This window comes from Thalassophryne amazonica, chromosome 4, assembly GCF_902500255.1.
Source record: "Thalassophryne amazonica chromosome 4, fThaAma1.1, whole genome shotgun sequence".
NCBI classification, from domain to species: domain Eukaryota; kingdom Metazoa; phylum Chordata; class Actinopteri; order Batrachoidiformes; family Batrachoididae; genus Thalassophryne; species Thalassophryne amazonica.
The window spans coordinates 105,138,571-105,155,802 of NC_047106.1; the positions used below are offsets into that span (position 1 = coordinate 105,138,571).

At 39.9% G+C, this 17,232-nt stretch overlaps 2 protein-coding genes across 3 annotated transcripts in view; one reads left to right on the forward strand and one right to left on the reverse strand.

The window, feature by feature from the left end:
• LOC117508583 (post-GPI attachment to proteins factor 2-like) overlaps nucleotides 1–14,624 on the reverse strand; it is a 29,044-nt gene extending 14,420 nt beyond the window's left edge. The window contains exons 1-4 of one of the 2 annotated variants that reach the window (XM_034168380.1): nucleotides 14,502–14,624; nucleotides 7,454–7,633; nucleotides 6,211–6,310; nucleotides 4,969–5,075 (exon numbers count right to left, since the gene is read on the reverse strand). In XM_034168380.1, coding sequence (XP_034024271.1) covers nucleotides 4,969–5,075; nucleotides 6,211–6,310; nucleotides 7,454–7,621 — 375 coding nt within the window. In that variant the 5' untranslated portion in view covers nucleotides 7,622–7,633; nucleotides 14,502–14,624. Of the gene's footprint in view, nucleotides 1–4,968; nucleotides 5,076–6,210; nucleotides 6,461–7,453; nucleotides 7,634–14,501 lie in introns of both variants that reach the window. The other variant, XM_034168379.1, reaches the window with a different exon arrangement.
• Nucleotides 14,625–15,022: 398 nt separating this feature from the next.
• The window catches only part of chrna10a (cholinergic receptor, nicotinic, alpha 10a), a 42,477-nt gene continuing 40,267 nt past the window's right edge, over nucleotides 15,023–17,232 (forward strand). Inside the window, exon 1 of the mRNA XM_034168381.1 lies at nucleotides 15,023–15,231. Coding sequence (XP_034024272.1) covers nucleotides 15,171–15,231 — 61 coding nt within the window. The 5' untranslated portion in view covers nucleotides 15,023–15,170. The remainder of the gene's footprint in view (nucleotides 15,232–17,232) is intronic.

Sequence of the window (17,232 nt, forward strand, 5' to 3'; positions counted from 1 at the left end):
AGGAAAAAGACACTTATTTGCCAGGAACAAAAATCGTGTTACACAATTGAAGGACTTGACTCACATTAAACTAGAAGCACTCAGAGAGTGCAAATCTCCGCCAAGGCCATAGGGTCACTGACCCTAAAGAGATTCCCTCCTTGGCACAGTGATCTATTCAACAATTCAGTGTTACAACCAATGATACATACACTTTTCTTTCCTGTATATTTGACATCCTTGACCATGAAAACATACCACTAGAACTTGGAATCACTTTTATGTCTTTATTAGTTCAAAAGTTATTGTATAAAAACAATTTTTCGGTAATGGCGGTTTTCTTCTGGATCTAACTCCATAACATTTGAAGGTACATCAAATCTGATGACACCTTACTGAATCAGTACAGATTCAGCTACAATTTGGTGTTAGTTGTGCATCTCTAGCTTCATTTGTCACCTCACACTGACACATTTTCTATTTTCCCTATCATCACCAAACTTTGTTGTTTGATAGAACATTTGACTATGTTACACCCTAATTTTTTTCAAGCCTTTCTGCCTTCTTTTTGTGGAGTTAGAAACTAGAATGTCAAAATTCCCCCTATCCCACAAAGGTGAAGAATCATTTAAAAAATTCCTGGATCTGGATCGTGATCCGGATCACCACTAAAATTTAATCACTTGTTCCTCTTGTCATTTCCAACCACTCCACAAAATTTCATCAAAATCTGTTCAAAACCTTTTGAGTTATCCTGCTGACAAACAGACAGACAAACAAATGCGACCAAAAACAACCTCCTTGGCGGAGGTAATGAAATTAATTTGACCACACAAAATATGAATTATCTTGGGTTCTTGCATCTGCAGTGAAATATAAGTCAAACGAAATGTTTGTTTGTGCTTGTTTGTTGTTGTTTAGTTTCCATTATACAAATTATCCAAGCTTTTTCTGTGTTTGGGTTGTATTTTCAGATAATAATTAGACATTGAGTATTACCCTACATCTGTATTTGAGTTTCTTGAAACATTCTGCTTATATGCCATTATTAGGGCCCGAGTAGGCAACGTCCTACAAGGACCCTATTGTAATTGCGCTGTTTATTATTATTATTAATATTATTATTATTATTCTCACTCTTGAAATCGAAATTTCGGCCTCTTCACATGCTCAAAAACTCACCAAACTTTCCAAAGTCGTCTGGCCGGATCCGAAATTCGATATTTTAGGGGCGTCGCACATGGTCGCAGAGAAATCACGAAATAGCGCCCCCTAGAAATTTTCAAAAACCCCTCCGCATTGGGCTTTTTTCATCGTAGCCTCACGAAATTCGGTACACATATTTACCATGCCAGGACGCACGAAAAAGTCTCTTACTGTCATGGTGAAATATCGACAGGAAGTCGGCCATTTTGATTTAAAATTTCGATTTTGAGCAAATTTTTGCCATTTTTGGCCATTTCCACTACTTACATTTGAACAAACTCGTCCTAGGGATTTCATCTGATCGTCTTCAAATTTGGTCAAAATCATCACAACACAATGGTGATCAAAAGTTATCAAAAGATTCTAATTAAGTCAAAAGGCGTGGCTGCTAGGGGTCGTCAAACTTTGGCGAGCTTTTCGGAGCACGCCATTTCACTTCGAACGGCTGTCACGCCCACATACTTCATCATAGATCCTTCAAACTTGCTGGACATGATGAGGGCTCCACCCTGAACGTCTACATATCTTAAGTTCCCACCTGCGCCATAGTGCCCCCCGGTGGTGGCGGGAAATGTCCTATTTTTACTTTAAGAGGTCCTGATGTCACATACGTAACCTAATCAACTTCATTCCACTTCTAAAACATGCACAACAAATTGGTGAATGTAGGTGATGAACGCCGTGAAGTTATGAGTAACGGCTTCTGTGTGGTGGCGTACCAAATATCGCCCCTTCGCCATGAAATTCCGTTCTTCATTTTGACGGCTTTAATTTTGTCATATCATGAAAATTGATACACAAGTCAAGCATGACAACCTCCTACAATTCATAGGGGCCTCGCCCATGGGCGGGGCAAAGTGCCTCAATAGCGCCCCCTTGAAAATTTCAAAAACCCCTCCCCATAGGGGTTTTTTTGGAGTAGGGAGATGAAAATTGGTACACATTTGTGACTTGCATAGACGTACAAAAAAGTCTCTTGCATCATGAGTCTACTCCAAACAGGAAGTCGGCCATTTTGAATTTTCTTCTCATTTTGCAATGATTTCCACATGTTGTATTTGAACGAACTCCTCCTAGGGATTCTGTCCAATGCACTTCAAATTTCTTTGACAACATCCAAAGATGATACTGACCAAAAGTTATCGAAAGCTTTTCTCTATGTTGAAGGGTGTGGCCGCTATGGTGCCGCCATTTTGACCCTTTGCCATGGAACATCAAGTCATGATAAATCCTTCATGCTTTGCCTGATTGACTTGAAACTTCACATGTATGATGACGGTTGGCCCCTGAACACACCCAGCCCCTCTGTTTGTACACTGAGCGCCCCCTAGTGGATGAACAATCAACATGTCATAACTCCTTGATGCATTGTGTGATTTGTTTAAAATTTTAACTGTGTGACGAGTGGTTGCCCCTGCATGCACATGCCCACATGTGGTCACAAGGGCACCCACTGGCCTGGGTAGGCGGTTGTGCGGAACGAGGGCCCATATATGACTGCTTGCAGTCCTAGTTATTATTATTATTATTCTTCTCACTTTTGAAATCAAAATTTCGGCATCTTCCCATGCTCAAAAACTCACCAAACTTTCCAAAGTCGTCTGGCCGGATCCGAAATTCGATATTTTAGGGGCGTCGCACATGGTCGCTGCGAAATCACGAAATAGTGCCCCCTAGAAATATTCAAAAACCCCTCCGCATTGGGCTTTTTTCGTCGTAGCCTCACGAAATTCGGTACACATATTTACCATGCCAGGACGCACGAAAAAGTCTCTTACTGTCATGGTGAAATATCGACAGGAAGTCCGCCATTTTGATTTAAAGTTTCGATTTTGAGCAAATTTTTGCCATTTTTGGCCATTTCCACTACTTACATTTGAACGAACTCGTCCTAGGGATTTCATCCGATCATCTTCAAATTTGGTCAAAATCATCACAACACAATGGTGATCAAACGTTTCTAATTAAGTCAAAAGGCGTGGCTGCTAGGGGTCGTCAAAATTTGGCGAGCTTTTGGGAGCATACCATTTCAATTCGACCGGCTGTCACGCCCACATACTTCATGGTAGATCCTTCAAACTTGCTGGACATGATGAGGACTCCGCCCTGAACGTTTACATATTTTATGTTCCCACCTCCGCCATAGCGCCCCCCAGTGGTGGTGGGAAATGTCCTATTTTTACTTTAAGAGGTCCTGATATCACATTTTAACCCAATCAACTTCATTCCACTTCTAAAACATGCAGAACAAATTGGTGAACGTAGGTGATGAACGCCGTGAAGTTATGAGTAACGGCGTCCGTGTGGTGGCGTGCCGAATATTGCCCATTCGCCATGAAATTACGTTCTTCCTTTTGACGGCTTTAATTTTGTCACATCATCATGAAAATTGATACACAGGTCGAGCACAAAAACCTCTTACAATTCATAGGGGCGTCGCCCATGGGCGGGGCAAAATGCCTCAATAGCGCCCCCTTGAAACTTTCAAAAACCCCTCCCCCTAGGGGTTTTTTTGGAGTAGGGATATGAAAATTGGTACACGTGTGACTTGCATAGACGTACAAAAAAGTCTCTTGCACCATGGGTCTACTCCAAACAGGAAGTCAGCCTGGATAGGATGCCAGTCTGTCGCAGGGCCACATATAGACAAACAAATACATTCACGTTTCCAATTTGTTGTGTGGGCCGCCAGAAGAGGAGGTACTGCTGGCCCACCACCAAAGGGCACCCTGGCTGAAGTGCGGGCTTCAGGCACGAGAGGGCGCTGCCGCCACGGACACAGCCGGGAGTGACAGCTGTCACTCATTAATTCCTGACAGCTGTCACTCATTCTTCATCATCGCACTCCATAAAATCCAGACATCATCTCCACCTCATCGCCGAGATATCGTACTTCTTTGGAGGTAATATCCTCAGCCATTTGTTTTACAAGATATCTGTATATTGTGAGTGTTTGCAGGAGTACCGGTCCCTCTTTCTGTGGAAGCTGAGTGAGTGCTGGACGGCACTCTTTTTCCCTGAGGAATCACTGCGGTACTCTGCTACATATTGAGTGAGAGGTGGAGGTGGCATTCCCACCGTTGTTGTTACTGGGTGTGCACACACCTACACTTGACTGTCTTTGTTCTCGCCAGCAGTACCAGATCCGACAGTCGGGGACGGTGATCACCTGGGAATTCGGGACTTGGCGGCTCCAGTATTCACCAGGTTCAGTGGCGGCGGAAATCGTGTGGTTCCGGCTCTTCTCAGGACAGACGTCTTCTATCCTCGAGCCTGCCCACACGTCACCTTTGTGATTTGACTGTAATTATATTCTGAGATTGTCTGTATTTCGTTGTGCACATTTCACAACATTAAATTGTTACTTTTTGGCTCATCTATTGACCGTTCATTTGCGCCCCCTGTTGTGGGTCCGTGTCACTACACTTTCACAACACAATTCACCTAATCTGCATGTTGTTGGATGTGGGAGGAAGCCGGAGCACCCAGAGAGAACCCACGCAAACACGGGGAGAAGATGCAAACTCCACACAGACGGGCCACAGGTGGGAATCTAACCTATGACCTTGTCGCTTTGAGGCAACAGTGCTAACCACTAAGCAACCGTGCTGCCCATATTATTATTATTACTATTATTATTATTATTATGCAACTACAGGCAAATGTAATATCTACATATGGTTAGAAAACAACAACAAAATGAAAAGAAACCCCAAACACAGTGCACTTGTACTCTGCAAATGACATGCTGATGACGTACAAATTAAAACAGCAATTATTTACCTCTGGACTGAATGAATACTTCTTTATAGATTTCCATAAGTGACATGTAATCAGCATGTAGATAAGTGAGCTGATGATGAACAGGACAAAACCTTCCTTATGCACAACTGCAACAAAAACATGACATAGGAAAATTTAGTCCACTTCAAAAAACAGTTCTCAAAAACAGTTGTCAAAATATATGTGCATGTGATATATATATATATATAGATATATGTATGTATGTATGTATGTAAGTGTGTGTGTGTGTGCGTAAATTTGCAAAAAAAACAAAAAAACAACTTTTTTCATGTTGTCATATGAGGTGTTGTGAGTAGAATTTTGAGGGGAAAAAAATGAATTTACTCCATTTTGGAATAATGCTGCAACATGCAAAACATGGAAAAAGTGATGCGCTGTGATTATTTTCTGAAATAACCATAAACCAGTTAAAAGTTTGACCAACAGAGTTAGAATATGATGAAATTTTATAAAACATATTATACATATAAGGGGAAAAGGTGAAATTTGATGCAATGAAAACAGTTCCTATGCATTCACATATCACGAACATGAAAGAATTCCCTCACTGGAATAATATTTAGGCATGGCATCACTTAAAATTAAATTATAAATGATATCAACATTCACAGTGTCAGAAAAAGATGCATTTTTCAGCTGCAACAAAACTTTCACTAATTTCCCCTGAAAATAGAGAAATGAAATATCATAAAATTGGCTAGACAAAAGATATCAACATGTGGTTGACAGGGACAGTAAGTTTCAGGAAGCTAGTGTAACAAACACTGTCCAACATCAAAACTATTAGGGATAACCCCCCCAAAAAAGAAAAGGTGGCACACACATTTTTTTTTTAGCTTTATTAAAATGTAAATGTATCTTTCAAGGTTATGTGACCAGTGCACAGTGGTGGGCACAACTAACCAAAAAGTTAGCTTTGATAATCATTAATCTGCTAACTGAAAAGTTAACTTTAATTTAGCTATAATTTAATTTTGTTTTTTTAGTTGAGACCAACATGCACTTAGCTGCTTAGATTACCATCAGTGTGCAAAATAATAACGAATTTGAACACAACATTTTTATTTAATTTATGCAAACCTGTGCATTTTCTAATGTGTTTAGCTGTGAATTCACATTATCAATTGCATGTGTCCCCATTTGAGAAAAATGGACGTATAGCATTTTTGAATGAAACTCTTCAACTGAAAACAAAATTCTTGGTAAAGATAGATTACTCACAGTATGTCTCACTGGATGACACATAAGTGAGGAGCAAAAGACCAAGGTTTTCAGACAGAGAAAAGACCAGGCTCAGGCAGCTGAGGGTTGTCTCCGCAACCTTTGAGGCAAATCGTGTCTTATACAACCTGAAGTAGGTAAATGCCACCAGAAGCCTCGGTGCAGAGTGAAGGCCGATACAAAACCGCCATATATGACACTCAGGACTCAGACTTATTGAAGCACTAATGGAAGGGAGGTAATTTGGAACCTGAAAGCGACAACAATAATTTAGTTATAGTTCAAATATTTTGGGTATATATACACTGCATAATACCTCAGTCACACAAGAGTAAAACTAGGAGGGCAACATGTGACTCAGAAAAAAAATGGTCATCGCCTGGTGACCACAATGAATCCTGTCATTGCTGGTGACTGATTGTAAGGAGTTGTAGTGACTAGCTGGTCGAATGTGCTTGAACAAGCAGCACCCTGCATTTGACTGAAAGGCGACTGCACAGTTCACCAGATGAGACGTGTCCTATCCCCAAACAACCGCAGCCTTACTCAGAACACATGTTCACTCTCACACTGCCAAAGGTTGCAAACAATTTGACAGCAATTGCACCTGCACACATTCAATAATGGAACATATTTGAATGTGTGTCAAATCGAGACAAGAACTTATGGCTGGAGAGCTGATTTTCTTACTACAGTAAGAAAATCTGAACCTTTTAAATGTAGGTTCAACAATAAACTATTGTTGAACCTTCATTTAAAAGGTTCAGATACAAAACCCAGACACACGTTCTCCTTTTGGAGAGTCATGATCTGACGTGATGTGGTGCTGTCACTTCCACAACTGCCTAAATAAATACCCTCGAACTGATGGTTCCATATAGAGGGCAAGAGATTTGCAACAAACACCAAAAGATTTGCATTGTTGACCGCTGTGTCGCACTCATTCGCCATATTAATGCATACAGTTTGCACGTAATTGCCAACTTGGCGACATTCACTCTAACACTGACAGCAGATGACTTGGCATCATATTCGGTCTTATGGCTGTTTTATCACAGTCTGACGATGCAATGTATGGACACACCAATTTCAGGGATTTGTAGTTGCAATGTGATAGCAAGGTGATTGCACACAGTTTCACAGATTTGGGTTGTATGGAATCCTTTTCCTAGTGTGACTGAGGCATTAAATAAATCTCACTGAAAACAGTATGGTCTCAGCGTTTGAACAATAAGGATGTTACCTGACAGTGTGTCCCAGTGGAGTCCTCAAAGTGGAAAACTGAAGATATGAAGACACAGGTTATCAGTCCAAGCAGCGGCAGACACACAGTTGCCAAAACGCATGTGCTGAAGGACAACCTGATGACCATGGGCCTCTCATGACCCAAGATATTTGAGCCTTGTAGCATCTTATGCTGGATCTGCAATGGCAGAAAAATGTCTGATTTCAAACATTTTCACATTAAATTGCAAAACAGACAGATGGTCAAATGTATAATGACGTTATGTGAAGAAACATCATTAAAGGGGTCATGCTATCCACTGTTTTCATCAAACGAAAGTAGGTCACTGGGTGACAAAACCAGATATTATAGTTTGTAGACAAATACTCCATAATGGTGAAGCAAGCCCTATATCCTCCTTAGACCCAGCTCATTCATTATGTCCTCTGTAGTGGACAAAAGAAGTTAAATTTAAGCATACTTTTTCCGTGGTTTTTGGGAGGAAATCGATTCTGTGGCCCACTGGTGTAAATACTTATCCCTGGATTTCGACCCTGACCCCTCATAGCACAATTTGTGAAAGCAACCCCCCCCCCCCCCCCCCCCCCCCACCACCACCACCACAGGCATGTCTAAATCATTTATACAGCACTGTATATGACATAAATGTGTAAGATGTGTTTTAATCATAGCAGGGGGTGATTTGTATATGCAAATATACAAGTGTTGGATCTATAATTCTCTAAATGGACTGAATTTATACAGTGCTTATATAATCAAAGCACTTTACAGTGATGGCCCACATTTACCCATACAGATGTCAGGGTGCTGCCATGCAAGGCGCTCACTATACACAGGGAGTGACTTCGGGATTAAGGACCTTACCCAAGGGCCTTGAGTGATGTTTGTGTCTGATGAGGATTTGAACAAAGGATTCGCTGGTCATAAGCCCACTGCTTCAGCCATATGACAATCATCTCACCTGCCTATGTTAGTTAGCCTGTCTGGCAATTTTGTTTTTTTTTCTGCCAATTAGTTTAAGAAATGCAGTAAGATTGGACAGCACAATAGCTTAATGGTTAGCACTGTTGCCTCGTAGCAAGAAGGTCATGGGATCGAGGTTAAGTGGACTGTAAACTTTAACTTATCTTTAGGTGTGCATGCAGGTGTGAATGTGTTTGTTTGTCTACAACCCCAATTCCAATGAAGTTGGGATGTTTTGTCAAATGTAAATAAAAACAGAACACAATGATTTGAAAATCCTCTTCAACCTATATTCAACTGAATACCCTACAAAGACAAGATATTTAATGTTCAAACTGATAGACTTGATTGTTTTTGTGCAAATATTTGCTCATTTTGAAATGGATGCCTGCAACACATTTCAAAAAAGTTGGGACAGTGGTATGTTTATCACTGTGTTACATCACCATTCCTTCTAACAACATTCAATAAGCATTTGGGAACTGAGGACACTAATTGTTGAAGCTTTGTAGGTGGAATTCTTTCCCATTCTTGCTTGATGTACAACTTCAGTTGTTCAGCAGTTTGGGATCTCCGTTGTCATATTTTGAACTTCATAATGCGCCACACATTTTCAATGGGTGACAGGTCTGGACTGCAGGCAGGCCAATCTAGTACCCGCACTCTTTTTCTACGAAGCCACGCTGTTGTAACACGTGCAGAATGTGGTTTGGCATTGTCTTGCCGAAATAAGCAGGGACGTCCCTAACAAAAAGCCGCTGCTTGGATGGCAGCATGTGTTGCTCCAAAACCTGGATGTACCTTTCAGCATTGATGGTGCCATCACAGATGTGTAAGTTGCCCATGCCATGGGCACTAACACACCCCCATACCATCACAGATGCTGGCTTTTGAACATAGCGCTGGTAGCAATCTGGATGGTCTTTTTCCTCTTTTGTCCAGAGGACACGACGTCCATGATTTCCAAAAACAATTTTAAAGGCGGCGGTGTTTCTGGATATTGTTGATGTATGGCTTTCACTTTGCAAGGTAGATTTTTAACTTGCACTTGTAGATATAGCGACGAACTGTGTTAACTGACAATGGTTTTCTTAAGTGTTCCTGAGCCCACACGGTAAGATCCTTTACACAATGATGTCGGTTTTTAATGCAGTGCCACCTGAGGGATCGAAGGTCACGGTCATGAGTTGAACAGCTGCCAACAACTCCACCCAGGAAGCCACAGCTGTAAAGGAGGCCTTCAGTAGCTGCTGGTGAAGTTCCCTGGGCTGAACCTGATGCAACCATCTGCTGTTTCTGCAACCCACACCTGCTGCTGCTGTTCTTCTTCTATTTAAAACAAAGGCTCTTTTAAGAGCCAGTCTCATTCTTGAAAGAGCATTTTCCTGTTAAATCTCAGCATAAAGCAATAACAGATCCAGTGATGGCAAGTAAATACTTAAATTAATGGATACATGTGTGCTGGACAAGTAATCATGAATAGTAAATGAAATGTGACAGTACCACATACCTGTTTCCTGGATTAAAAATCATGCAACAACATGAAGCTTCTGCTATAAGCATTTAACTTTAATTCATCATGTCTCTCCTGGTTGAAATACATAGATAATGAAGTACTGGCCTCTTTAAAAGCAAACACATTATGTTAATTTTTAATTCAGTTTTTAAGAATTTTATTTAATCAATTTTATCCTAAATACAAAAAATTAATGTGGGAATAAATAACTATATAGTACTGAAGCGTACTGCATTCACTGGATAAAAAAAAGAAAAAAAAATTGACCGCTGATCTCGTAATTACGAGATCCTGATGTCGTAATTATGAGATCTTTTCTTGTAATTACGAGATCCTGATGACGTAATTATGAGATATCTCATAATTACGCCATCAGGCTCTCGTAATTACGAGATGAGGCTTTTTATATTTTTATTTATTTATTTTGTGTGTGTGTGTGTGTGTGTGCGCGCAATCGCTTCCGCACAATGTGCTTCCGTACGTCCAGTCCCCCAGTAAAGACAAGCGTGACAATTCTCGAGTCATAATCGAAAATCTGCCAATTTGTAACCACCGACACTGCACTATGATCACACACCACGACGCACTCAAAGTGTGGATTTCCCCCTAAAGGCTGTTCAACTCCAGTTCTCGAAGGCCGGTTTCTTGCACATTTTAGATGTGTTTCTGCTTCAACACACCTGAGTCAATTTATGAGATCAGCAGCAGCACTCTGGAGAACGTGATTGCATACTGAGGAGGCAATTCAGCCATTTGATTCAGGTGTGTTGGACCAGGAGCACATCTAAAAGGTGCAGGACACTGGCCCTTGAGAACTGGAGTTGAATACCCCTGCAACTGTTCCTGGATGAATGAAACTCCTCCAGCAAGGCGGGGCACGGGGCCCACAGACTGGCATGTGCGCGGGTGGGAATGAGCCCCGCTTTGTCCCTCAGTGGTCGGTGGGGCTGTGTGAGTGAAAGCTGGAAGACACCCCATGCTCCTCCCTGGACATTCATCCAGGAGTACTTCAGGGGAAAATCCACACTTTGTGTTTGATTGCAGTGTGTTATCATCGGCTTAGCTCAACCCGCTTCTTTACTGAGGGACTGGAAGTACGATAGTGTATACATAAAACAATTTAGACACCTGACCTTTTCTCATAATTACGAGATCCTGAACTACATTTTAGCTAAGCTCCACATTTGTGGAACCTGCCACCTCAAAGGCTGAGCTAAACTAATCAAGAACTGCGCCTCCTGATCAGGTGGCTGACTGAGGATCATCAGTATCTGCTTCTTGAAGTCATCTGTCTCTCTCTGCATTTTGCATCTTGGATGTGGGGAGCAGGGAGATCCTCTGGAGTGAAGGAGAACTTTCCACAGGGATGGTGGACATACAGAGTGGCTGGGAGAGACTCCAGTGAGAAAAAGGGTGAATGTTTCTGGTGACAATGTGGGAGGAAAGGATGCTGATGGGGGAGAAGAGGAGATGACAATTGGGTTACTGAAGGATAGTTGGCCAGAGAGGAGGAGGTGGAAGAAGAGGTGGTAGTTTCACTCAGGGACCTGGACGTGTTAGAGGAAGTGGCCCTCTCCCACACTTGAGGCTCCAGGACGTCCATGATTTGCAGAAGTTGCCATGGCTTCCTGGCCTCTGCTGCTGCACCACTTCTCTTCTCTTTCAGGGCATTCCTCGATTTGATATACTGGTTCCTGAAGTTTTTTCAGCCGCTCTTGCACTTGTCCTCTAAGTTAATGGAAAAATATGTTAATTTTCTGTTAATAATATGCTGGATTGTCTCTAAAAAAAAATACTACATTGTGTCCAACAATTCAGGGTGCTCAGACTCTCAAAAAATGAATGTCTCTGCCATATTTTTTTCTATACTCGGACCAGCTTCAGGCCTCATTTCTAGTGGCTGCACAATTATGCGTCACAGCGCTCCCCTTGCATTTCTGTTGACTGCATAAATATACATCACATTGTGCTGCGGTGAAAGCTGGATTTGGTTGAACTTTGGTTGGTTTGGTTGAACTTTGACTACAGTGTGCTGACAAGGGTTCCACAGCAACAGCACTTGCATCTTTGGCTGACACTGCTTGCCTGTATGGCCTTTGCCATTAAAAAGCAGTGTGTGGAACTTTGTGCGTCTGGTCTGAAAGGCAGTACCAGGCAGACAGCTCCCTCTAATCTCATCACATTTGTGTTTGTTGGGCTGGTTTTGGGCCTTGTGTTTGAAATTTATTTGGCTTTAACTAGTTTGTTAATAAAACTGTTACCCCCCCAACCACTTTCTTATTGTGGCCTTGCAAGATGGGTCCTTATAATCTGTAGCAGCTGTTGGTAAATGGCAAGCACAACAATCTCCTCAATAGCTAATAAAAAATATTAAAAACATACTATAAATGCTAAAAAAAAAATTGAAGGAAAAAGTAAAGTAAAAAGCATTATAAAATCATAAAAGACAAATCTAAGGAATTCTAAAATAGAATTCATGAAAATGCAGGTAACAGTTAGCAACTAGCTAAACAACTAGCTAAACTGAGCAGTAACACTTGCTCATGAATTTGAATGTAACTCAGTGCACTTCAAGAGAAACATTACATTAGCTGTTTGTAAATCCACCTAGTTGTTTGTTTTGGACTAACAAGGAAATATAATGTGGTACTGCATTAGCCTACCACTGAACTAATTAGCTAGCTATTAAGCTAACATTAGCTAATAATAGAAATTGTATGATTGCTACTTCTGTACAGGTAAGTACAGATACTCCTGTACAAATAAGTCATTATGATACTGAAACACGCTAGAAGAAACAGACAGCACTCACAGATAAGCAACAGATAGAGCTCTAGACTTAAATATGTAAAATATATCCCATATCACCAACCTGAGATGTGTTCTTTGTCGAGCTCCAATGACAAAATTACTTTTGCTGGTACCGGTTGACCGCAGAACTTATACAATACAAGCAGCAGCCTATATTTCATCATTGTGGCTGTAAGATCCTGGATTGACAGTGAATTTGTCATAAAATTAAAGGACTGTTGGTAAACTTACCATCAGATATTGTCATTTACAGTAAAAATGTGAACATAATATGTTGTAAAATTTGTTGTAGAGATGATCTCAATTACAAATCGTGTGTTTTACACACATTATAAATTCTGTTACTCACAATGGAGGCAGTCATCTCATACTAATTTTAGGTGCAAAGTCAGCACCTCGACATCGAACCTAATGCAAAGCTAGCCCCAAGCCAATTATACATCACATTATGTAAATGCTACAACTTTATTAAAATAAGGAAACAGTGCTGTAACACAATAACAGCAATTACCAATTATGACCTACAACTAGATTAAATTTAATAAAATACTACAATCTTGACCTGTGGGGAACTACGGGTCCTTGATGTGGTCCTTTGTACTATATATGGAGGACAGCTGACTTTTGGGGGAAATCTGTGTACAGTTATGCTACATTTTTTGAGTATTGACAGAGAAAACTTTCATGGCTTTTATGAAAGTCTTTATTGAAGGTTTAATCTGTTTTCAGTTGTGTTCAAGTTTCTAAAATGAATTTTTGTTGCCAATAAGCTTTTCGGAAACTGCTAAACAAGTACAATATTCCATGTAAAGAAATTACGAATAACTGAAGTTTTATATTTGCACTGTGCCAGTGTTCACATTAGATCTGCTGTCTGGGATGTTAGAGGATGGACAGACTGATAAATACTGTCAGGTCTGCAGCAACCTCACAGGCTTGTATTTTGAAATACAGGCTCTTATTGTGGAAGTGCGACATAAACAGGCTTGTCGTTTTAAAAAATTAATGATTTCTTGAAAAAAATATTGGTCCGATCGCCTTGCTGTTTTCACCACTTGAATCCTCACAAAAAAAAAGAAAAAAAAAAGTCACCTCTTTCTGGATTTCAATTGATGCTCCGGATAGACAAACACACAAAGACCACTTCCTTATTATTATTATATGGATAATTTAGAAGGATCTTGGAACATTTCTCACAATGTTCCAAAACTGTTCAAAGGAAACACTAATGACTCAACATATTACAGCCAAATGTATTGGCTGTGATCTTAATAATGTATAATTTATTCATCAGCTTGTAAGCCACAAATGCTATGACTACATAAAGTACTACAATATTTAGCTATTGTTATTTGGGAGATTTTATTTACCACATTAATTTCATACATTTTGTTATATATATATATATATATATATATATATATATATATATATATATATATATATATATATATATGTATATATATGTGTGTGTGTGTGTGTGTGTGTGTGTGTGTGGGAGGGGGGGCTATTTCAGATAGATTCGAGTGGATTTATTCACGGGGGAGTGCACCAGTAAATATAATAAAAATATAATAAATCCACAAACGTAGCAATAGAAGCCCATGAAGAACATGATCAATCAGAACACAACACGACATAAACAGATCATGTACAGAGTGCAGACTATAAATATCTATCCTGGTTAGTGTGGAAATGACGCAAATGTACTGAGTAAAAAACACTGGGTGTATAAAAAAAAAGAACGGAACCTACCTACAGTGTGTTGATGGTGAGAGCAAACTGCACGCACTTGGCTCGTCAGGGACAATTTTATTACGCAGAACCACAAATGGTGCGATTGCAGACATTAAAAGCGGAGTGCATAACTAAAATTCCGCTGGCTTGGTGAAAGCTTTTGTGTTTGATTCCTCGAGAATTCAGGGGAAACGACAGGAGAAGAGGATGCAGCATCGCCTCCACCATCCGAGTAGCAACCGGAAGAGAAAGTGAGAGGATGAAAACACGCTGCCCGCTCCGCCTGGGTGTCCAGTCTAACAAAGGCACGCCCACACGATTAATGTCCGTTTAATCGCCCTTGTTAAGGAACACGAGCACGAGCAGTGTATTGGTGTTCAGAGGGCGAAACTAGGAGCTGTCCGTGGTGCTGAACTGTCCGTTTCACCGGAGCTTCCACGCCGTCACATATTTTTGGGGTCACAGCTGCGCACGTGCCAATCGTCAACCCTCTGCCCCGCCCACTTTTTTTTTTTTAAATATATATATTTTCAACACTAGGATTAGCGTCGCGCAGGCAGTTGAGCAACTTTGTCAAAGCAGTCCTGCTAAATGTGATATTTTGTTTTCCTTTTCTTTTTTCCCTTTCGAATAATAGAACAAGTGTGCTGAAATGTTCTTTGGATCGAGATAAACTGTTTCTGCAAGATGAACCGATGGAGAATACAGACTGCATTTCTGTTGCCTTTCTGTGTCAGTATTTTGCCAAGTAAGGTCATTTATTTTGCTTGTATTTGCGTAAAATTGTTGCGTTTCTGTTTAGATAATATATAGTATATAATAAGACCACTGTGTCAATTAATTATTGACATTCCTTGTTTGTTATATCTGTGAAATTATGCATTGCGCTGAAAACCAACAAAGTAATTTTATATTTAATTATGTTACTTTTTGTTAAGAAAATTGACAAAACTCTCTTTGTTTTTCTTAAAAAAAATAAATAAAATAAAACCCGTAATTTGAGAATTTGCATTTTTACTGACAGTTTGAAAAAGAAACATCAAAACTATATTATACAGAAATACTCTGGTGCTTAAGTCTTTTGCACAGTACTGTAAAAAAAAAACAAAAAAAAAAAACTAAATAAAAATTCAGTGACTAAAGGTTAAGTAACTATTCATCCATCCTGTGAGCCAGTGAAGGTTCTCAAGCATCCATATACATAGGACATATGTAGACATCTAGAACAACTGTACTTGGATGTCATAACATTTCACCACTCCAAGTGACTGCTTCAGTGTTTTGTTTGGTTGTGTTTTTTTTTTTTTTTAAGTTAAAATGGTGTGGTATTCCCAGTACACACCCTTGGGAAGAGTACAAGGATTATTGGGTGTACCCTCCCTGATTGATGAAAGGACTGCATTATGGCAGAGAAATGGCTTGTTGTTTTATAAGAACATCCAACAGACAGTTTCACACAGTTGCCTTCTTTTATCTTCTACACCTCTCTCAAACCCTCTGTCTGCTCTATCCAAAATGTGTGCCTTGGTGTTTTCAACAGTGTGTCCCTTTTTTTTTTTTTTTTTTTGAAGTTACATGGTGTCGCTCCTTCTTTTGCATGGAAATGTCTTTATGAAATGCCACTGTCAATGTTCCAAAAGCTGACAGCTGATGGAGTCTCGCTTCAGTTTTTTTTTTAATCAGTGATTGTCATCTGATAGTGAAGTGAATACTTTGTAGTTATTTGTGCAGTTTAAGATAACTGTGCATCTTTCCTTGTTAGCTGGAATTATTGCTGTAGTTTTGTGTTGTTGTTTGGGGGAGGTGGGGGTGGGGGTGTGTGAAGTCTTTGGACTGGATAATGCTGCAGACTTTCATCATTTGGGTGTAATGGCAAACTTTAGCCCTTCCATGAGGAAGACCTTTCTCTCAGACTGGTTAAGCTTCCTCACTGAATTTCTTCATCCATTTATCTTATATGTGGTGAGGTGTTTTTCTTCATTGTTTTACCCCCTGGGGATAGCGTCCACTGACATGTTGCTGCAGCTGCACAAAAGCGGAGTCTAAAACATCTTGGTTTGTCTTTCTTTCCATTTGATTTGACAGGCAAAGTTATGACTTTTCAGGATATGTTTGGATAGAGTGGAAGATACCTCATAGTGCAACATGACTCTTCTGTTCTTGAAAATACCACGAGTAAAGTTCATGTCTTTATTCTTGCATTTTGACAACGTTCTTGTGCCTTTTGAAGACTCTTTTATGCCTTGTAGCTGTTGACCATGGATCAAAGGCACAGACTAGTTTCAGTTAGGTTCTGTTGTCTGAAATGAAAGTTGAAATGCAAGTGGTTTCTGTAGTTTGCACATTTCTGTGTCATCTTTCACATTCCCTCAAAAAGATAAATCCTACAAGATCAGTTTGTTCAACCAAAGACAACAATGACCTTGAAATTCACCTTGTTTGTTTAGATTTTATTTCAACTGTATAACACCATATGTCTTAAAAAATATATATATATATAAATTCCAGATATACTCTCTTTACATGATGATCAAGTGTAACATTGTTACACAAAACATGTCTGTACAGACCAATTATTAAAAACTTTGGAAAATTATCTGTAAAACAAGAACATAAATGAAAGATGCAAATTCTTGTACAGTGCTATCTTAAATCAGACAAGCGAATTACCATCCCAAATATGGATGGTAAAACTGTTATATTTTTATTTATATAGCAACAAATCACAACAAAGCTGCCTCAAGGCGCA